The sequence below is a fragment of the Macrotis lagotis genome, chromosome X, assembly GCF_037893015.1.
Source record: "Macrotis lagotis isolate mMagLag1 chromosome X, bilby.v1.9.chrom.fasta, whole genome shotgun sequence".
NCBI lineage: Eukaryota > Metazoa > Chordata > Mammalia > Peramelemorphia > Peramelidae > Macrotis > Macrotis lagotis.
The window spans coordinates 207794162-207816496 of record NC_133666.1 but is presented as its reverse complement, the minus strand read 5'-3'; the positions used below and the strand labels follow the sequence as shown (position 1 = coordinate 207816496).

General features: G+C 34.6%; 1 protein-coding gene across 3 annotated transcripts in view; it reads right to left on the bottom strand.

Annotated features, from left to right (window-relative positions):
* GRAMD2B (GRAM domain containing 2B) overlaps positions 1–22335 on the bottom strand; it is an 88542-nt gene that overhangs the window by 15357 nt on the left and 50850 nt on the right. For 2 of the 3 annotated variants that reach the window (XM_074206710.1, XM_074206711.1), the window contains exons 2-5: positions 13628–13744; positions 6411–6525; positions 5488–5554; positions 4002–4105 (exon numbers count right to left, since the gene is read on the bottom strand). In XM_074206710.1, coding sequence (XP_074062811.1) covers positions 4002–4105; positions 5488–5554; positions 6411–6525; positions 13628–13744 — 403 coding nt within the window. The remainder of the gene's footprint in view (positions 1–4001; positions 4106–5487; positions 5555–6410; positions 6526–13627; positions 13745–22335) is intronic. The other variant, XM_074206712.1, reaches the window with a different exon arrangement.

Sequence of the window (22335 nt, the reverse complement as noted above, 5' to 3'; positions counted from 1 at the left end):
TGCATTTACCAATGATTTGCTATGAAAGAAAATTTCCATTATATATAAAGAACAGGAAAGACTAGGAAAAACAAAATATGCATGTAGTCAAATGTGAATATATTTAGTTATTTCACAATAGAAATCTAAAGCACAGCTAATTATAAGGGACTGACTCAATTCCTAGAAGTGATCAACTGTGTTAGGCTCTGGAAGAGAAAAAGAAAATAATAATAATAAAGAATAAATGTATCATAATGAGTAATAATGGGGTGGTTAGGTGGTGCAGTGGATAGAGCACTGGCTTTAGAGTCAGTAGTACCTGAGTTCAAATAGGACCTCAGACACTTAATAATTACTTAGTTGTCTGGCCTTGCAAAATCCTACCCCCCCCCCACAAAAAACCGAGTAATAATGCAAGAAAATGACTTATTTTCTTAATCAAATAATAAAAACCCATCAAGTCGCAGGTTACTATGTGATAAATTTTAATTTCTGAACTAAATATTATAGGTACTCTAGAAGATAATAATTTTTGGTTAATTATTTCATGTTGAATGGAATTGGAAAAAAAATCATATAGCTGGGTCTATTACAAATTTATATTATCTAATCCCAGCTGCAACAAAGCAATTGGTACCTTCACTTTCTCTTTTTTCACTCTTTTACAAACTCTCTAAGATCTGGCTTCTTATCTCATCATTCACCTGTATTTACTCTCCAAAATTACCAACAATTTTTAAATTGCTAAATCCAGTGGGGTGCTATCAATCATCATTGTCCTAGATCTCTCTGTACTTTTTGATATGATTGATTAGCTTCTCCTGGGTAGTCTCTAAGTTTTCATGACATTGACTTTTTTTACATTCTTCCATCTGTCTAAGCATTAGTTCTCAAAAGTCTCTTTTGCTGGAGTTTCATTTGTGTTATATTCACTATGAGTGTTCATTAAAGATCTATCCTTTTCCCTTCATACCAGGGTGTGTTAAACTTTTTTTGGACTGTGTATTCTTTTAGCAATCTCCTGAAACCTATGGATCCCTTTTTTTAGAATAATGTTTTTATATATTTTTAAAAATTTTATTTATTTAAGGCAATGGGGTTAAGTGACTTGCCCAAAGTCACACAGTTAGAGAATTATTAAGTATCAGGGACCATATTTGAACTCAGGTTCTCCTGACTCCAGGGCCAGTGCTCTATCTACTGAGTCATCTAGCTGCCCCCTGAGAATAATGTTTTTAAATGCACAAAATAAAATATATATGACTACTAAAGAAACCAAGTATATTTAAATATTGATTGTTGAAATATATTGAAAATGTGAAAAACACTTCAATAAATTTAGAATATCTAGGGGTGGCTAGGTGGTGTAGTGGATAAAGCACCGGCCTTGGAGTCAGGAGTACCTGGGTTCAAATCCAGTCTCAGACACTTAATAATTACCTAGCCGTGTGGCCTTGGGCAAGCCGCTTAACCCCATTTGCCTTGCAAAAAAAAACCTAAAAAAAAAGAATATCTAAATTAAGAAACCCTACTCTGTATTATATCATTTGATAAGCACATCAGCCCCTCAACGTTCAATGATTATTTCTATGCAAATGATTCCTGTATACATCTATATTATCTAGCTCTAATCTCTTGCCAGAGCTTCAGTTCTTCATCATTAACTGTTTTTTTTTTCAAGACAATGGGGTTAAGCGACTTGCCCAAGGTCACATGGCAAAGTAATTATTAAGTGTCTGATACTGGATTTGAACTCAGGTCCTCCTGACTCCAGGGCCGGTGCTCTATTCACTGGGCCACCTAGCTGCTCCACCAACTGGCTTTTGTCCACTAGATAATATAAGATTAGCCTCCAAACTATTCCCTTTCCCCAGCTTCCCTATTCTGTCAAGGGCACTATCAGTCTCTTAGTCATTAAGGCTCACAAGGTTGGTACTTTCAACTTCTCACTCTTACTCCATATTTTCAATCTGTTATCAAAGCTTATGGTTTGTTCTTTGCTTTGTTTTCTTGTTCACATACCATTCTTACCATATGCCTAGCTACTACTCTACTTTAGGCCACCGTCACCTCTTGATTTGACTATTGCTATAGATTTTAAATTGGTTTCTTTGCTGAAAGAGCTTACCTAAGGTGCCACCACAGGGAAAAATAAGGCTTTCTGGTAGCTTTCTGTTTTATTCTATTTTTATTTTTTAGGTTTTTTGCAAAGCAAATGAGGATAAGTGACTTGCCCAAGGTCACACGGCTAGGTAATTATTAAGTGTCAGAGGCTGTATTTGAACTCAGGTACTCCTGACTCCAGGGTGGTGCTCTATCTACTGCGCCATCTAGCCACCCCTAGCTTTCTATTTTAAATAATTATTTGTGGTTATTAGGTTTTTATACCAGTTGTTTTTATACCTATGAAGTACAATCTCTGTTAGAACCTACTAAATTTTAGCACTCCAGGTCAATAATCAATGAATATTTATTAAATTCTTACTATGTGCCAGTCACTGTATCAAACCTATGAGGCAAAAACATAGTGCCTGTTCTCAATGAGCTCATGTTTTAATGGAAAAGACAATGTATAAATAACTATACACATGTAAAATACATACAGGGTGGATGAAATTTAATCTGGAATGGAATGTACTAGAATAAGTCTCTTGCTGAAAGTGAATTTGAGATGAATTTTTTTCTTTTTTTTTTAAATTTTATTTATTTAAGGCAATAGAGTTAAGTGATTTTCCCAAGGTTGCACAGCTAATCAATTCTCAAGTGTCTGAGGTTGGATCTGAACTCAGGTCCTCCTGATTCCAGGATGGTGCTCTATATGCTGCACCACCTAGCTGCCCACCTTGAGCTAAATCTTAAAGGAAATCAGAGAAGGTAACAGGTGAATGAGAAGAGTTCAAGTATTTTTAGACATAGGAAACAGACATTGCAAAGGTGTGAAATCAAGAAATGGAAAGTCATGGATGAGAAGCCAAATAGGCCAGAATAACTGTAGAAACAAGTAAAGAAAGATTGGAAAGGTAGAAAAAAGTTGGGTTGTGAGAGATTTTTGGATGCCAATAAGAATATTTTATTCCTATTGTTCAAATTAACAGGTTAATGAAGCATAGTCAGAACTGAGATTTGGGAAAATCATTGTTTTAGCTAAGCAGGATGGATTGGGATGAGAAGAGGCTTGAGGCACGCAGACCAATGAGAAGGCTATTGTGACAGTCTAGGCATGAGAATCTATCCAAGGCTGTGAAAATGGAGAGGATATTAGAGATATTATGAAGGTAGAAATGATAAAACATAGCAACAGATTTAAAATGGGCTGAGTAAAAGGGAGGAGGTGAGGATAACACTGATATTCTGAACTTGAGTGATTGTGGTGCCTTAGATAATAATAGAAAAGTTGGGAAGACTGGAGGACTGGGGAGAAAGATAATTTCTGTTCTGGACAAACTGAATCTGATATGGCTATAAGATAGCCTGTTTAAGTTGTCTCAAAGGTAGTTATATGAGAAAGATTAGAACTGGATATATACATCTGGGAATCATTTGCATAGAGATTATAATCAAATCAATAGGTGCTGATGAGGTAATACAGGTAGAAAAGAGAAACGAGAATTGAATAGCACCTTGCGTGACACCCATGATTAGTGGGCGTGTGAATGAAGCTCATTGAGGAAGACAGAGAAGGGTCAGGCAGGAGGTTTACCCTGGAGAGATCAGTGTCACAAAAAACCTAGAGAAGAGAGAATATCCAGGAAATGTTGATCCCCAAAATCCTACTCCACTTTCCATGTTATAGCAGTAATTTCAGGAAAAAGGGAACAAAATCATGAGCTATATGGCAACAGGAATCTAAACTGGTGTAAAGAATCCATGTAAACTAGTTATAAAAAGGTAAGGATAAAAAAAAGGAGTTACCTTTATAAATCTTTCAGATGTTCAGTTTATCAGTGATAAAAGATAAATATATATTTCTATGTTTTAATTGCAAGAAGCTTATTATTTCCCTCCAATTACATACTAACCTTGGTGTCTTTGCCAAAGACTTTGGAATAGAAGCAAATCCAGTTTTCTGATATAAACAATTTTCCTTGGTACAGTATTTCCTTCTGCAGAGCACAAGTAAAGCCTGAAACCATGTATAAAAAATATATTATGCAAAATTTTCTTCAGTGACAGAATATTTTTTGGTGAGGGGTTGTAAAAGGAATATGTACAGTTTGTTACCTGACTTCATATAATACTTTTTAAAATTGTGACTCTTTAGTGAAATAAAATTGCTGATACTAGAAAGGAGCAAAGTTTTGTTCTATAAATTTCAATAACTTCCAAAACAAACTAAAAATAAAGAGACTAAATATCAATACTCTCATTTAAAGGTTGGTTTCCAAAAATTTCCCAAAGTGTATGTTACTTTTCACATGAGGCCATATTGACATCACATGTAACCAGCAACTTCTCCTCCTTCTGATTAAATATATTTTTCTTCTGGAAGGTTTTAAAGAGGACTAAGTTTTTCCCAAGTATCTCTCACTGAAGTAACAACACTAGATAATACATACTTTTTTTTTTTAGAGATTGTAGGAAACATTTAGAACTACAGCTGGAATTTTTTTTGCCTTAGATAAGTGATATGAAATTGGCTTTTAATTCATTTGACCAATATGGGGCATGCAGGTGCTGGAGAATAGTAGAAGTATGCCAGGAGAGGAAGTAAGTAATTTTGATAGCTTCTCATTTTAAAATACAATTTCAGTAGTTTCCCCCCACCTCTTCTTCTGTTTAAGAACTTCAAATACTATCAGTACTCTCTAGATTCTGGATAAAGCCACAATTATCCTGCCTCAGCTGCAACTCTGGAAGCATCTTGATGAGCTTTAGCATATTTTTATTGGGAAAGGCAAGAATGAAATATTTGAATCCCTCAACAATATACCAGCTTGTGCCACAGCAATAAGAAACACTCACAATTTTAAAGTGTTACATTGTCCGTAAAATGCTTTCTTTACAACAACCCTTTGTCTTGGTTTTCCAATTTCAATGGAGATGACAATATAAGAGGTAGGTGGTGAAAGCATTATTATTCTTATTTCAGATAGGAAAAAAAAACAAGGCTTAGAGAAATTTAAAAGACCTGCCCAAAGTCAGTTAAGGCTGTTGATAATAAAAATAGTAAACACATTATGGTCTCAGATTTATCCATTTCAATATCCACATTCCCATTTGGTTAAATTGAACTATCATTGATCATTATTCTTAGTTCTAGAACAATCCAGTTGCAGGAGTTTCAATTCAAGGTAAATGTGATATTTGAATATGACTGTTTCTGTAGCATCAACTTTCACTTCTTTTCTACTTAATTGTATTTTATAAATCACTTCAGGAATAATCAATTGTTACCACTGGTTTCTGGTGATCTATTGAATCTAGTGATTTGCTTCCAATTAATTTTCCAAGAGAGCAATATGTAAAAACCAGTGTAAAAAGAAAATAAAACAGAATAATTCTTACTTTGCTTCAGTGGTTCCTCACTTGGGACTTCCAAAAATAATTTGTGAAAGTGCATATTTGCCTTATACTGCAATGAAAATAAAACATATTGATCATCCCCATCAATCATTAAACATTTTTTCTTCTTTGCTTGCCACCATTTACAACACTTAAACCTCTTCTCTTTCTTCACAAACTATGTACATTTTATAAGAGTATTTGATATAGTTCTTTAGAAAAACAAGAGACTTTTAAATCACTTAAGACATTTCCCTCCCAGCTACATAAAGTAAAAGTGTGATCAACAGGATTAGTGAATTGCAAGTGGGACAGAAACTGAATTATGGAATATCCTTTCTGATCATATTGGTGGCTATACAGATTCTTTCTTCTCACACAGGTTTATACTAGAAAATTTTGAGTAGGAAATGAGATGAAATTTTAGAAGCATCAAAAAGGAAATAAACTAGATTTAATTTCCTTGGCTTCAGTTACTATATTGTTAAAATAAGTAAACACTTCATAAGATTCTTCCAAAGGATAACAAAATTTGCCATTAGATGTATGCATCTAAATCTATCAAACCCAGTTCTACAAATTTTAATGCAATTAATTCACAAAACTATGTGCAAAGGATTAGTGCTAAGCACTAAGGGAGAAATGAAGGTAAATGGCACATACTCCTTACTTTTAGGCTGCTTACAATCTATGTTACTGATTTCTTTGATGTTTTCTATTTTGATTCATCTAAAAAAAATCACAGCACATAAAATTTTAAAAGATGGCTAGGGTCTTGAGTCTATAAGCTTGCTGATTATTTAAATCTTTCTCATTCTACTTGCAACCTGAATTTGGGCTATCTTATAGTTTATTAAATGGAGGGAGATACATAGGAAAAGGAAGAAAAAAATAGGAGGGAGAAGAACAAGAACTTGTAGAATTACCTGACTTGTAGAGTGTGACTTTTTCCTTTCAGCCTTAGAATCATTTTTGTTGTCTGTTTTAGAATCACTCTTACTATCACTCACTAAGGACAGGCCATCACTGTTGGTTTTTGACCTAGAGAGAGAAAAATCCTAGATTTCATAATGCTAATCTTTTTTTTGGTCTTGCTCCATTGACCTTCCTTTAATTGTCCTGATTATTTTATTATCCTATGATATAACAATTTATTTTTTTACTTCTAAGACTTGGAAGTCTGTGTAATAATACTCTTTCATATTTAACACCTTTTTTGACCTTCTGAGGAACACCTCCCTTGTCTTCCCATCCTCCACTCCAAAAAATAGACCTTAGAAGAAAGACAAACCTAGTTGTAGAAATGTTAAATTAAAAAAAAAAGAATTTTCTATTTCAGACTTTAATTAATACAACTGTTTTACAGCTCTATATACCATTATATTTTCAATATAAATGTAAACAGATTCACTTCAATGACAATGACACGTGATGGGGTCTATGACTGAGGAAGTACAAACAGTATCAGATTCATTATTTGCTTTGTGTATGCCTAATAGTAGTAGGACAGGCATGATCTTATTGTATATGCTCAACCCAGGTTGTAAGGAATTGCAGCAATCTGAAGTCAGACACAATTCTGCCTCTTCTGCTTCCCCTGACTGTGTGTTCCTATTGTTAACCATAATTTCCCCTTTGGCTAAAATGAAACAACAAATTTAGTTTTATAAATGAAGTTTATTTCTCTAGGATCTTACTAAAACCCATGGGTGAATGGCATCCTTACAAATGACAACCAAAACAGAAATTTTGGGGGACAATTTATACAGAATGAACACAGAATCATAAAACTTTTGTTGGCTAACCAATCAGGTTATACATTTGTATGTCATTTATTTGCTTTGTGATTATCTAACCTACCCATAAGATCTACTTCTGTGTCAAACTGACAAGATCCTATTTTCTCCAGGATTACTGTCTCCTCTTACCAAAGTGTTAAAAAGATAAGAAAGATAAGAATCCATCTCCTGTCTAGATAACCAGAGCAGTTTCCTGTCTTTTCAGTATGACCCTCCATCTAATACACAACTTGAAAGCTATTCTTTGAGATGCACATTAGAAAAGGTCTGCACAGATAAAACCTTTTCCCTTAGATCTATCAAAAAGGACAGACCCTCTGCACTTTGTGTGTATGTGTGTGTGTTTGTGTGTGTGTGTGTGTGTGTAAACATCCTGAAACCTACAGTCCTCAATTAGACCTTATACAATAAGTTTTTTTAATCGAAACTATAGAGATCAAGAAATATTACTAAACTATTAAAGGATATTAGATTAGATACTGTAATGATATTTACTGAGTCATATGTAAAAAATATTTTGCTAGGTAATACCTGCCGTTAGGAAGCTTACAATTCATTTGAGGGAACAGAAATACACATACAAAATGTGAAATATAATACAAAAATAAGTAGCATAGACAGTGAGTACTCTAGAAATAAGTAGAATGAGAAGTATCTATGATTTGGATTTTATTGATAATTTGGTGGACTTTGTGAAGGATAGGTGGAACTTGGATTCATTAAGAGTTTGAATGGCATTTCGGGTTGGTTAAAAAGACATAAAGGCATGGAAGGAGAACTGATCATGTCTGTGATTCAATTTCTTTTCTTTTAACTCATGAAGAGTAAATTTAAACTTTAGATTTTTCTCCAATAAGCTAGAGCAAAATGACTAAATCTAAAAGGGTGATGAATCAGAAACTCATTAATATATGTCCTGCTCATTAATCTGGCAAATGTTAAACTGATATTCTAATTATACATTATTTTGCCTATTTGCCAAACTCTCTTTTGTTACACAAGAATACACAAGAAGTATTACACAAGTATGAAATATTCTAGTAAAATATTTCTTTAACTTAGAGGCATATAGCTCTGTTACTTAAGCTAAGGGAAATGTAACTTCTAATTTACCAAGAGAATTCTAAATATGAGATTTCCTATTGCCTTAAGAGACTGCTTAAGCTGGTTGTACACACAAATGGAGAAAAAAATGACATCACTAGGGGAGGTCCAATCTCAGTAGAATCTAGAGTTGAAAGCCTTGAAGATTCAATTACAAGATGGACCCACTCTCATACATGCTTGTTGCTTTGAAGGCTCTAGTTCTCTAATCAGAAGTTTCTCAACAAACTCAACTGAGGTCCTTTCTTCACATCACCAAAGTCTCTCTCTGACATCAAATCCTTCAAACAATTATGTAGCATTATCCTCTCTGTGCTAATCAGGACTCATTGCCTTCTGGTCTGGAAGCAGCACACGATTGTTCTTCTACATAGTTACCTCAGGATTACACAAAAAATGGTTAAATTTCTTTTCTAGATCAAAACCTTTTGTAGTCCCAGGCAAAAGTCAATTGGGGAAGCTTGAATCCTGTAACTACATAAAATAAGCACAAACATTAGCCCTTTAAAAAAAAGAGTGATTTCCCCAGAATCTCAGGTTGATATTTATTCTTTGTTCTCAAACCATGATATTAGAGAGGTGATACCATGACATTCAACTGATAGTTTATGTCTCCCCAGTCATGGACCCCACTGCACATCACTATCATTGAAGTGAATCATTACATGACTATGTTAATATTCATATTGAAAGTATATTGGCATATAGAAGTGTATGGCAACCGTACTGGTTAAACTTTGAAGTTTGGAGTTAAATGAGGGGTGCTGTGCAAAGTCACTAGAGTCATCTGGATCCAGGGACTAGATATAGATCAGAACGACCTGAGATGGTTTTGGATTTAGTAGAAGACCTTGACCTTTTAAAGCTAGGTCTTTCCCAGGTCATGGTTTGACTAAGACAATGCCCATCCAGAGATTACAGTCAGGTAAGAGAGAAAGGATGGATGAAAAAAGGCCAAGAATGATCAACCATTTAAAAAAAGAAGAGGAACCTGGGAGGGTAAGACCCTCAGGGTTTCTCAGTGATTAAGATAGGAAAAAAGAATTGCATAGTCCAAAAGAAGAAAAAAAATCTTCTGGGAAGGTAAGATCCAGAAGGTTTCTGACCCAAACAGAAGAACATAAATAACATATTCCCTCTGAACAAATCAGGGCTAAAACTATGACCAAGAGACCCATTGTTGGTCAGTCTAGAAGAGTTGAATGAATTCAGTTTGTAAGCCCCAAGAAATCTTAACCAGGTCTTTACAATCTCAGGTGTAAATCCTAAAACTCTAAGAACCTTAAAAACATAGGATTAAAAATAACATACCATATATAGATTAGACATGAAATTTTATTCTCTGGGATTTACTAATAAAACCCATAGGTAATGGAGACCATCTCCAGGATGATCCCCCAGAACTGGGAAAGAAATCAGACTAATGCCATTTGAAAATAGGGAAAATAATCAATCTCCTTAGTGGCCTAAACATAGAAATTGTACAATATTGTTACTAAAGATGATGCCAGGCAGATTATCATCTTTGTATAAATTCTTCTCTTGTCTCTTCCAGGAGGGGAGGTTGGGGGTGGGGTGGGGAATGGTCTCTTGCATACTGAGCATTGTTCTTCTAGGTTTGGGATTAATATAGGGAGAGATACCTTAGGAATCTCAATTTTTAACTAGGGAGCAAGCTGACCCATATGAAGTCTTATATTCTTTTTTTTTTTTTTAGGTTTTTTTTGCAAGGCAAGTGGGGTTAAGTGGCTTGCCCAAGGCCACACAGCTAGGTAATTATTAAATGTCTGAGACCGGATTTGAACCCAGGTACTCCTTATTCCAGGGCTGGTGCTTTATCCATTATGCCACCTAGCTGCCCTGAAGTCTCATTCTTTAAAAGGGATTAATCTTCTTTCACAATATAGTATTGAAAAATCATTCTTTCACACCAGTAACCAGCCTGTGGAAGAAAATATGACTCCTAATTGAATGAGAGAATTCTGAAATTCTTGCTAGAAGGACTTACTTCATTTTGAGTCAGAGATTCAGTGGAGCAGTCAGTACAATAACATGGAAGTGGGAGATGGAGTGTCATGAGAAGAACAATAAGAAGACAGTTTCATTGGATTTTAGAGTGCATTAAGGGGAGTAGAGTATATGAAGAATGGAAAAATAGAAAGGAACCAGTTGATAAATGGCATCAAATGGCACTGCAGATATGTATGAAAATGGGTCCAATCAAATTCCCTGATAGGGATTTACAGGGTTTACAATCTAGAGACTACTGCAATAGGACAGTATCCATGGGTGTAGATGTTCATTCTATCTTTATACATATCTACACCTATGGATTTAAATCCCTTACAGAAGGTAGATAGGGTCATGCTCAGCATTTTCTTGGTCAATTCAGAATCAATATGCAGCACAAATTTTTCTCTTTGGGCACACCCAAGAGGGTATTAAACTTAAAAGAAATTAAAGTATAGCTGAAAAAAGAAAAAGAAAACTAATATGGTATAGTGGAAGTACTGGACTTCGATTAAGGGGAGACAAGCTAAAAATCTTGCCTCTGATATTGTCAGTTGAGAAATTGTAGTAGAGGAAATATTAGAGGAAACATGTTGATTTCTTAGCCCATTGTTATTTAGCACCTCAACCCTTACTGGAAGATAAATCTTATTTTCTTTACCAAATCCACCCCAGGGCTAATCCAAGGAAAAAAGGGATATTGAGATGTTGGGAATCATTTCAGTCTCTTTAGAGATGTTATTCCACTGAGTAGGAATGTCAATCCATTCCCCAAAATTCTCCCTTACCCTTTTACCACCTTTTCCTAGCAAGTACATGTGATTCTCCCCTATATAAATCTGACTTTTACTCCAGATGAAGGAATGTTATCAGTCCAGTTGTGCTTATAACTGTCCTTAATTTTTCTCCCTTAAACTGTTCTCCCTCTTGACTGTAGCAGCTGCTGCTGCTGTTCCTCTTCCTCCTGCACTTAACTGTCTTTACTTTCTCTCTTGCTCATTCCCTCAGCCGAGCAGCTCATAGCCTTTATTTTCTATCTCTTTAGCTTCTGCTAACCACACTAATACATAAATAAAAATTTTTGCCACTAAATACTTCTGGGCCAGAATCAAGTCTTTCATGTATTTGTAATATAGTTGAACTGAAACTAGATCATAACCAAAACATTTTTAAACTTCATGATTAGCATTTCTACCTCCACAATACCTCTCAAATTTTGATCCTCTCTACCCATACAGTGACTGCCCTCTTTCCCTCTTACCTGTTCTATTATAAAAGCTGGTCTCAACCCAAGTCTCACATCACATCAATCAATCCACAAGACTGCCAAAGTGATATTCCTTAAGCAAAAGTCAGAGACGTCATTATTTTTTTAAAATTTCTTTTCAGAGAAAACATAAATTCCTTCCTTTGGCACTTAAAATACTTCACAAACTGGCTCCAGTTAGTAAACATTCATTAAATGGTATAGGCACTATGCTAAGTATTAAGGATTCAAAGAAAGTCAAGAACAAGACTCTGGTCCTCAAGGAACTTATATTCTAATGAGAGAGACGATATGCAAATATCTGTATATTGAAGATACATAAAAATGTAAGATGACATTGGAGTGAACTAGGAATGGCCTTTTGCAGAAGACTGAATTTAAGATGAGCATTTATGGAACCCAATACAACTTGGAGACAGAGCTAAGGGGAGAGAACACTCTAGGCAAGTGGAGCAGTCAGTACAATAATATGGAAGTGAGAGATGGAGTGTCATGTGAAGAACAATAAGAAGACAATTTCATTGGATTTTAGAGTGCATTAAGGGGAGTAAAGTAGACAAAGAATGGAAAAGTAGGAAGGAATCAGTTGATGAATGGCATCAAATATTAATACAAAATTTTGTATTTGATCATGGTCAGGGCCAGTTAGGTGGCATAGTGGAAAGAGTGTTGGGTCTGATGTTATGAGGGCTCATCTTCCTGAGTTCAAATCTGGCCTCAGAGGTTCTTAGTTTTTAGAGATTTTGAAGGATATTAGAGGTTACTATGTCCAACTGCCTCATTTTTACCAAAAGGAAAGAGGAACTCAATAAGAGAAAGGGACTTACTGTCATTCAAAAGGCAGGATTGAGCCTTTTCATATAAGAGTCACTTAATTGGCTAGTATTTATCCCTATGGATTCTGACAAGAATTTTTGTTCCTTGGTTCCCTTAGAGAATGATTAATATAGTAGAAACTAATCAAATTTCTTTTTGGGGGGAGGTGATATTTGTTGGTGTCTGTTGTAATTTTGAGAGGCAATTTGTTATGGAAGGTTTACAGAACTTGAATTAGGAAGACTTGGGTTTAAGAGCTGCCTCTGTCAGACACTGGTTGTATGGTTGTATGATCTGTCTCTCATCATCCCCTGACACTTCCATGCAATGTTGACTGCTTCTTGAGGCAACCATTTTAGGAAGTATCTGTCATGTTTCACTTCACTTCACTCTTTCCTCAGTTTTCAGCAGAATCCTTCTCCTTGATAGCTATATCAACTACTTTTGCCACCCTCTTTCCAACTATACCCATAGCCTAATGCTCACCTTAAGTTAAAAGAGATGAGTGTGGTAGAATTGCTATATATACAAGGCTGCAAAATTCTAACATTATTATTCTTCAATGCATTCCATTACATTGCTTAGAGGAAGAAGAAATAATCTGATATATATTCCCAGAAGGCAATCAGTTGATAAAATCAGTAAATTCTCTTTTTTTTTTTCTTCTTCTTCTGTTGCATCTTCCCAGTTGGGAGATTTAAATATTGTTTAAGATTATCATTCAAGAGTTTTCAAATTATCTTTCTTCCTCCTCCCCAGTCAGTTTACATATAAATGAAAAATATAGCATAAAGAGGATGAGAAAGGTTCCATGAATTAAAGAAATAAGCCCAAATTGCATTATTTTATTTTAAATTTTTTTTTAGGTTTTTGCAAGGCAAATGGGGTTAAGTGGCTTGCCCAAGGCCACACAGCTAGGTAATTATTAAGTGTTTGAGACTGGATTTGAACCCAGGTACTCCTGACTCCAGGGCTGGTGCTTTATCCACTGTACCACCTAGCCGCTGCCCCCAGCCCCCACCCCAGCCACCCCAATTGCATTATTTTCTAATAAAAATATTATGAATCTTTCAAAAAGCATTTTCCTGGAATAGTTTTGAAAAGATTTTTAAAAATATCTATTTTCTGTTTGAATTTAGGACTTTACCTTAAGCAAGTGATTTTTTTCTGGTCTAATGATTCTATCTCAGGAGATATTGGCATTTGTTGTATTGATGACTTGCTAGTCTTCTTTTTCTCCTCCACACCATTTTCAACCTCTGAACTGAAAAGGAGAGGAAAGTATTTCACTTTAGACATGTACAGTGAATTGGAATAAAAGGTAGTGAAAGAACTCAGTGATATAAAGTATAACTTTAACTCTAGTGCTCTCTTAATTCAGAATTGATATTGAAATGAAATGAGACCCTTGTCGTCATTGAATTAAGGAGCTTTACTTTGTTCAATCATAGTTAAGATTGTACAGCATGCCTACAGTGACATTCAGTTTCTTTGGATATGATTGCCCTCATCTTCATCTGGAAACATATATGGTCAATCTGTCATCAGGCTGTGTTGATTCTGCTGATCTTAGTCACCTGGCAAGTCTGAGAAGACACAGCTACACTTGGCAGGAACCTTTTATAATTCCCACTGTGGGAAGCTGTCTCAGGAAAACTGGAACCAGTCATTTTTAAAGAAGCGACTACAGAGAAGCTTGGTTCAGTGAGGTTTCTAGGGCATGAGGTGGGGTTTGGAGGTAGAGAGAGTAGGGATGCAGGATGATGTCAGGGAAGCCATGCCAGGAAAATGTAGGTCCTATCACAAACCACCCCTGCTCCAAATTACTGCATCACCCACAAGTCTGTGATTTTAAGTGGGGCCTTGCACACCTTACAGATCTGGAAGTTGTAAAGCAGGCTAACTGTCTTTTATGACCCCGCCAAGGTTCATGTTTCTGGAAGTCTCTGTCTGTAACCACCAGAGTGGATGGAATCTTTGTTAGGCACCAAGGAGTGGTTAAAATAAATATCTTGGATCTACAAAGCATCACCCCCCTTCTCCCCTCCTCATTACTCCCCCCATAAACAAAAATAACTATTCTCTTTATTTAAAAACTGTTCATATTCTTTGATCATTTATTAAGAATTATTCATATTTTTATAGATTTTACAAAGTTCATTAGAATCTTGATACTGAAGAGTAATATATGATAGGAACAGCTTTTTCCTGACAGAGCTTCTTTTACTTCCTCCTCAAAAGCAACCTGTTTGGTATAGCTTCCCTAAGATAACTTCCTTACAACGCTAGGGCAGCTTCCTGGCTTGGGAGCATAAAAGGCTCCAACCAGGATAGCTGGGGCCTCTCAGACTTGGTGGATGTCTAAGACCTTGAGAGTTGCCATACTTTGAAGACCTACTGATCTAATGAGCTCAGATTGAGATAAGGAAGTCAATAATTACCACTGTATTCTTATTGTATGCCTTTGCTGGGTTTGTACAAAGTAAGTCTCCTTTGCTTAATATCTCTCAAGTTTTCATTTCATCTCAGCATCAAACCAGGACTAAGAGCATGCTGATTTTAGAATAACACCTACAACACTCAGATGTCTTGGCTATAGCTTGTAGCATCTATCATTATAATTCAATAATTTCAAGCATTGTATCAAGTCTGGAGGAGGTACTCACATCCCTTCCCACTCTCTTCATGATAAAATAGAGGCAACTAATTTTAATTCAACTCTTTGAAACACTTGCCACCCTACTGAAAACTTTTAATATGTAGCTGTTAGTCATTCTAAAGTATCCTAGTTGCAAATAAATGTATCATGTGTGATTCAGCTCCAGAAATATTATTTCCTAGTTACAGTGAATTTCTTTATGATTGAATCTTTTTTCAAGCTAAATTAGCCTAGCCTTCACAGTACATAAACTCTATCCCTATCTTTATGCTAATAAAGGAAAAACTGACAAAATACTGCCTAGTTTTAATATATATTATTTATTTAGAAAAATTTGTGTGCTGCTGATTGCCATAGCTATAAACTTGCTACTAAAGTGTATAGAGCTGATTTGCCAATCAGATATTTCATTATATATCTACTAAGTTTTATTTTAAAAGCCATCATATTCAGGGATCACCTAGGTGATGCAATGGATAGAGCACTATCCCTGAAGTCAGAAGGACCTGAGTTCATATATAACCTCAGACATTTGACACTTAATAGTTACATAACCATGGGCAAGTCACTTAACTCTGATTGCTTCACATCCAGGGCCATCTCCAGTCATTGTGACTGGCCAGTGGACCTAAATGGCTCTGGAGAAGAAAGTGAGGCTGGTGGTTTAGCACACAGTACTTCCTCATTCAAATCCAAATCACTTGCTTGTCATGGCATCATCTCTCCCTGATGTCATGTCTTCTTCAAGAATGAAGGACAAACAACAAAAGAGAAATCTATTTGTAATTCATAAATAAAGGGAAAATTTTCCTCCAGTTCCATGTGTTTAAAGAGATTTTATAATCCTATGATTTAGAATTAGAAATGGAGAAATCGATTGATCTTTAGAACAGAGAAACTTGAAGCAGCTTTTGAATATTTGGATTCCCAAACACTCATGAATCTTGTCCTATAACTGGTACAGTGTTACTGATAATTCAGCATATTTAGAACACCATGGTAAAACTACATATGCTTATTCCAGGTTCCTGGGAAAGTAGAATTGGCAGAAAAGAGACATGTGAAATTGTGATGAAAAAATAACTGGGATAGGAAAGAAACCTAGTGATAATAAGAGGAAGAAAAAAAGATAAAGTAAGTAGGAGAAGGTGCAAACAACATTGTGTGAGACCCTCAAGTTCTATAAATCTCCATTTTAGCAATATCTTTTTTTCTCATTCTTGGAATGCCATGAACTGAATTTCCTTTACATAAAGTACAACAGAAATCAGGAATCCATATGAAATGAAAGTTCTTAATAAATCAGTAAACAGCTGTTTTATTTAACTGATAATTGATTAATTCATTAAATAAGCATAAATATATATTCCAGGCACTGAAGACACAAAGACAAAAACAAAATAGCCCTTGTTCTTAAGGCTCTTAAATTCTACTGAAATATAAGAGATAATATATGAAAGGGAAAAAAGAGAAAGTGTGAAGTGCTTTATAAATGTCTCATTTGATCTTCACAATAACCTTGTGAGGTAGGTGCTATTATTATCCACATTTTATGATTTCAGAAAACAAGTAAATAAAGGTTAAGTGATTCATTGACTTCAGAATCAGAGCTCCAGTTACTATGCCATCTTGCTGTATCAAATGAGTATATAAGCCATAGTCACTGATCTAAAATTGATTAGTAGATAGCTTATGAGTACAATGAAATATGCTGTAGAAAAACAAGTGGTATATAGTGGAAACAGTTTACTAAAAACAAAAGGCAAACAGCTTATTTTCTCCTTTGGACAAAATTACTAGATAGTAATTTGATTTAATCAAACAAATAGTGCATACTATAACATATATAAAATATTTGATTATATGTATTTCCTTTGAAATTGCTTTTTTTCAGAAGTCACTGATGACATTATTTTGCCAAAATCAATTCTCATTTTCCTTGAGCGTGCTAATATTTTTGATATTCTTTTCGTTATTTGGCTTATTAGATAGACACCACCTTTTGTTCTAGATCTCTCACTTCTTCATCTTCTTAAATATTGTTGTTATCCAAGTTTTTTTACTCTTGCTTTTCTTTTCTCTTTACCCACTGTACCCTGTCAATCCCCTTTACTCCCAAGACACTTGGTCATTCATTCTAAATCTAAATTTTGAGCCTTGATTTCTGAGTCAAGGTACAAACCATATCTGGCATTGTTTAGAAAACAGCTTTATTTGGATGTGTTACTAACACCTGGAATTCAATAACTAAATTCAACTGAAAAACTGAACTTACTATTTATGCCTAGAAAAATGACTATTCCTGTTGACTTCACTATTTATCAATGGCATCCAGACTCTGTTATAAGATATGGTGATATTATATTTTTTCTTTTTCTCTTGCCACCCACATACTATTGATAAACTTAATCTACCTATTAAAAAGAATAAGTCCTTTTAGTCAAAGAATCAGCAGCAAATAACCAAAAAAGAAAATATGACATTAAAATGCATTAGGAAAACCATATGTCAGATAAGTCACTTTTCTCACTTTAATTCTTCCCCTTTCTAAAAAGAATTATTCACTAGATATGGAGTAATTACAGCTAAATACAAGAAATAAAAAAAAGAACACTAACATGGTAAAATCCTAATGTATTAACTGGAGAACTTTAATCCTTTTAGTTTTCAGTCAGTTCTCTTAGTCACCAATCTCTATTGCCAATGTAAAGAACATAAGATAAATTCAAAGGTTTGTGCAAAGAGCCATTTTAGGATTCTTTTTTTTTTTAGGGTTTTTTTTTTTTGGCAAGGCAATGGGGTCAAGTGGCTTGCCCAAGGCCACACAGCTAGGTAAGTATTAAGTGTCTGAGGCTGGATTAGAACTCAGGTACTCCTGACTCCAGGGCTGGTGTTCTATCCACTGTCCCACCTAGCTGCCCCCCATTTTAGGATTCTTTGCTGTTACAGGGATTTTGTCAAAACCCAGAAAACTATTCTAGTTATGCCAGAAATATAAAAATGGTTCATATTAGAATAATAATGAACATAATCATTAGAAATGATAACTTCAAAAATTGCAAACTTTAACAATGGAATCAGGAAAGGTCTTTGAGACATTAGGATGTTCATTTAAAAAACAAAGCAAAAAGTACATACCTAGTATGACTTTTCTTTAACATGACTGAAAAACATAGATAAAAAAAAGGCTAACAAAGGACCCACTTTTGAAATTTTTCTTGCAAGAAAATAAGAATGCCTCCTTTTTATTATTATTTTACATAGTTCTAGACATGCAAACAATAGCAATAAGAGAAGGGAAAAAATTAAAGACATAAAGATAGGCAATAGACAAAGCCATTATTTGCTGGCATCATGATGATTTATTTAGAAAATCTAGAGAATCACCAAAGAAATTAATTAGCATAAAATATCTTCAATAATGTAATAGAAGACAAAATAAAAGCACAAAAATAAGGAATACTATTTTGCAATACCAAAATCCAAAACATAAGGGAAGTCCCATTCAAAACTACAAAAATGAATAAAATATGAGAGTTAATCTACTAAAGTATTCTTAAGGTAGAATTACAAAATGCATCTTTTTTTAAATCATAATTTTATTTTATTTTTCCTAAAATACATCTTAAAAGATTTAAAAAACTGGAATAATAGTCAGTGGTTATGGTTGGACTAATGCCAATATAATAAAAATAATGGTACAATGTAAATTTATATATCTGGTATAATACTAATAAAACTATCAGGTTGGAAAAATTAATACAAAATTTATTTGAACAAACAAAAGCCTGAGAATATCAATGGAAAGAGTGAAAAAAAGTAGAAATGAAGAAATAGCACTTTTAGATCTTAAATATTATGAATCAGCAATCATAAAACTGATTGGTACTGGTTTCTAAAAAAGAAAAAGATAAGTGGAACATATTAAATAAATATACATCTGAATCAAATGAACTTGATAACTTAGGCTTTAATAAACTTGAATGCATAAATTATTTGAGAAAAATAGTAATTGCTAGGGAACTTGGAAAGGAAATACCATAATAAAGTAGATATGTTAGAAGACTTAACTAAAAAATATTAGAAGAGAATATTATAAGAGAATCAGATCATGTACCTATATATTTGTGTCTAGGGGGTGAATAAGCTTAACCAGACAACAGATATGACAATTATAAATATAAAACAAATAGATAATTTTGTTGAATAAAATTAAAAAGTTTTTTGCACAAATGTTAATGCGACTAGGATAAGACTGGGAAAATTTTTCTATCTTATCTAATGAAGGTCTAATAGTCAAAGCACACATACTGCTAGTAGAAACACATATGATGAAAATATCATTCCTCAATATATTAAAAGATATAAACATTTTTCAAAAGAATTGTAGATTATTTAAATCCTTGATGAATATTACTTCAGATTTGTAACAATAAGAGAAGTGCTAATTGTGAAAGATTATAAGATGAGAATATATTATAATTACTGTGGTGGGATTGTGGAAGCTGTGAATTGCTTCAGCTATTATGGAAAACAAAATGCTTTGCACACTTCTTTTTTTTTTAAATTTTTATTTTAGTCAATGGGATTAAATGACTTGCCCAAGGTCACACAGCTAGACAATTATTAAGTGTCTGATGTTGGATTTTTACTCAAGTCCTACTGACTTCAGGGCTGGCCACCTAGCTGCCCCCTGCTTTGCACACTTCGAATTGTTATATCTATCATCTGCTATAATGTCAGGTATCATTCACCTCAGTACTTCTCAACTGAGCTCCTCCTATATGTTTACTTTTGAAGGCATCACCAACTCAGTGAAATGAATCATGGATAGCTAAGAATTAAAACATGATCTATAATTCCAAATAACTTTAATTCCTTCCCTCTAAATGGATATGACAACTCTTTAATAAAAAAAAATTCTTTGACAAAAAAGAGAGACAGAGATGGCACAGTAAAGACCAATACCTATTTTCCCATAAAAATCAATACCATTTTCCCATAAACTTGGGACACACTGTACCACAAATGTGCATGGAACAAAAACTTGAATACAGTGATTGTGAGTCTCAAGTATAGTGTAGAGATGTGGCCAAGGCTACTCAGTCCCTTATCACTGTTGGGTTCTTTCTCTTCTTTGGTATTTTTACAATCCCTATGTGACAACCCCCCAAGGTCTCTGATAGGCAGGTTGCTCAACTCAAACTCCCATTGTCTGTTTCAGGGCAATTCTCAATGTATGGGGCTCTCCTCTGAATCAATAGCCAACTATCTTCCTGTCAGAGATCATGCTCTGTAAAGTTGCATTTGGCTTTAAGTGAATACTTCTCCAGTATCCATGTCTATCTGGAATACAGTGTCTCTATTCTCCTAACTGTTGATTAGATTCTTTCAGGGCTGACTCTCCAGTTGCTGAATGAGATGTCCTCTTCTGAGCAAATGCTTTTACTGACAATGGGGGGGGGAGGAGAAAAACAGGAAGATTGGAAATGGGAGTTAGAAGGACAGGAAGAGAAAATTCTTCCTAAAAGAACTGGGTACTTTTCTTATTCATTTAATCTTGCCAGAACAGCCTCTAATTGCTGTCTTATTGCCCCAAGGGATATGGCAAATTTTTAGGTTAGGGGGTGTGTGTGTGTGTGTGTGTGTGTGTGTGTGTGTGTGTGTGTGTGTAAGAGAGAGAGAGAGAGAGAGAGAGAGAGAGGATGATAGTGTTAACAAACTGTAAAAACATTAAAACTTTATATTACTTAAATATCTAAACTGGGTAAGATAACAGGGTTTGATATTAAAATTTGCATAGTGATTAATGTGAAAAATTTAAAACATTATTGTACTTATATAATGTATATCAGATCACTTGCTACCCATGGGGAGGGGAGAGAGAAGGGAGGGTGGTGTGTAACTCAAAAGCTTACAAAAAAAGATGAATTGCACTATCTTTGCATGTAATTGGAAAGAAATAAAATAAAATACATAAACAATAAAGTTTACATAGATTTATCATGATGTAGATTTCTGTATTTTAGTTTCAGAGGTTTAGAAACTTCTCATGTATAAAGAAAGCTTAAAATATTTAGAGAAATCACATATAATTTAATGTCATTATACTAAGAATGTATAAAGATTACAAAAAAAAAGATGAAATGCTCATGGAATTACCCCCCCCCAAACTTTTTGATCTTTGTAAAAGTTAGAGGCAGTTAGGGGGCACAGTGAATTGAATGACAGATCTGGAGTCAGGAAGACTTCTGAGTTCAAGTTTGATCTCAGCTACTTACTAGTTGTTTGACTCAAGTCAAGTCACTTTACCTCAGTTTCTTCATCTGTAAAATGAGCTAGAGAAGGAAACAAAAATTTTCTCCATTATCTTTGCCAAGAAAACACCAAATGGAGTTGGGAAAAATTGGACATGACTGAAAAAAATTGGACACAACAAAAAAAGGATCACACAGTAATTTCCATGCCTGAATTTCAGACGTAATTCCAAAAATGTACCTGCATTGTAAGGATAATCACTTTGACACAGTGGTGGTTCTTAGCCAATATATAAATTATTTTTGTTTAAATGTCATCTACTATTGATACAGAGAAACCTGGTTATGGGAGTGATGAGATCAGTTGGTGACAAACTTTATAAATCTTTTGTTTGCATTGTAAAGGGAGTCTTCCTTCTTCCTTTATCATCTAATTTAGGCCATGGCCTGACCTTCAACCCGATTTGGATTGCATTGTTTTCTGCTGGGTCATCCAGGGACCACAGGCCCTGGAAACACCCAAGACCATCCAAAAGAGACCCCTCCTCCAAAAGCAAAATCTCCAATGAGGGACCTGGGTCACTCCCAGGCCTCCCCCCCACCCCCTCGCCCTCATGACTCTGTGAGAGAATTTAATAAGATAGAGGAAGGGGCTCACTTTTTTTAATAAACTTTTTAGCCACCTGCTGAAGACCATTGCCAGCTGGCCAATTCAATCAGCAATCCACGTGGTCTTCTCTTTAAACTCTTTTTAACTTTTCTATTACTTTCTTAATATGTTGTAACTTCCTTTAATAAATCTCTCTTTTTTCCTCAAAATCTGTATTCCCTATTCTGAGTTGTGATTCATCATGGGGCTGAACCAAACCCAAGAAACAAATCAATGGCTACACTATTAATACCTGTTTTTTCCTAAAAAAAAAAATCCAAACCAAACCA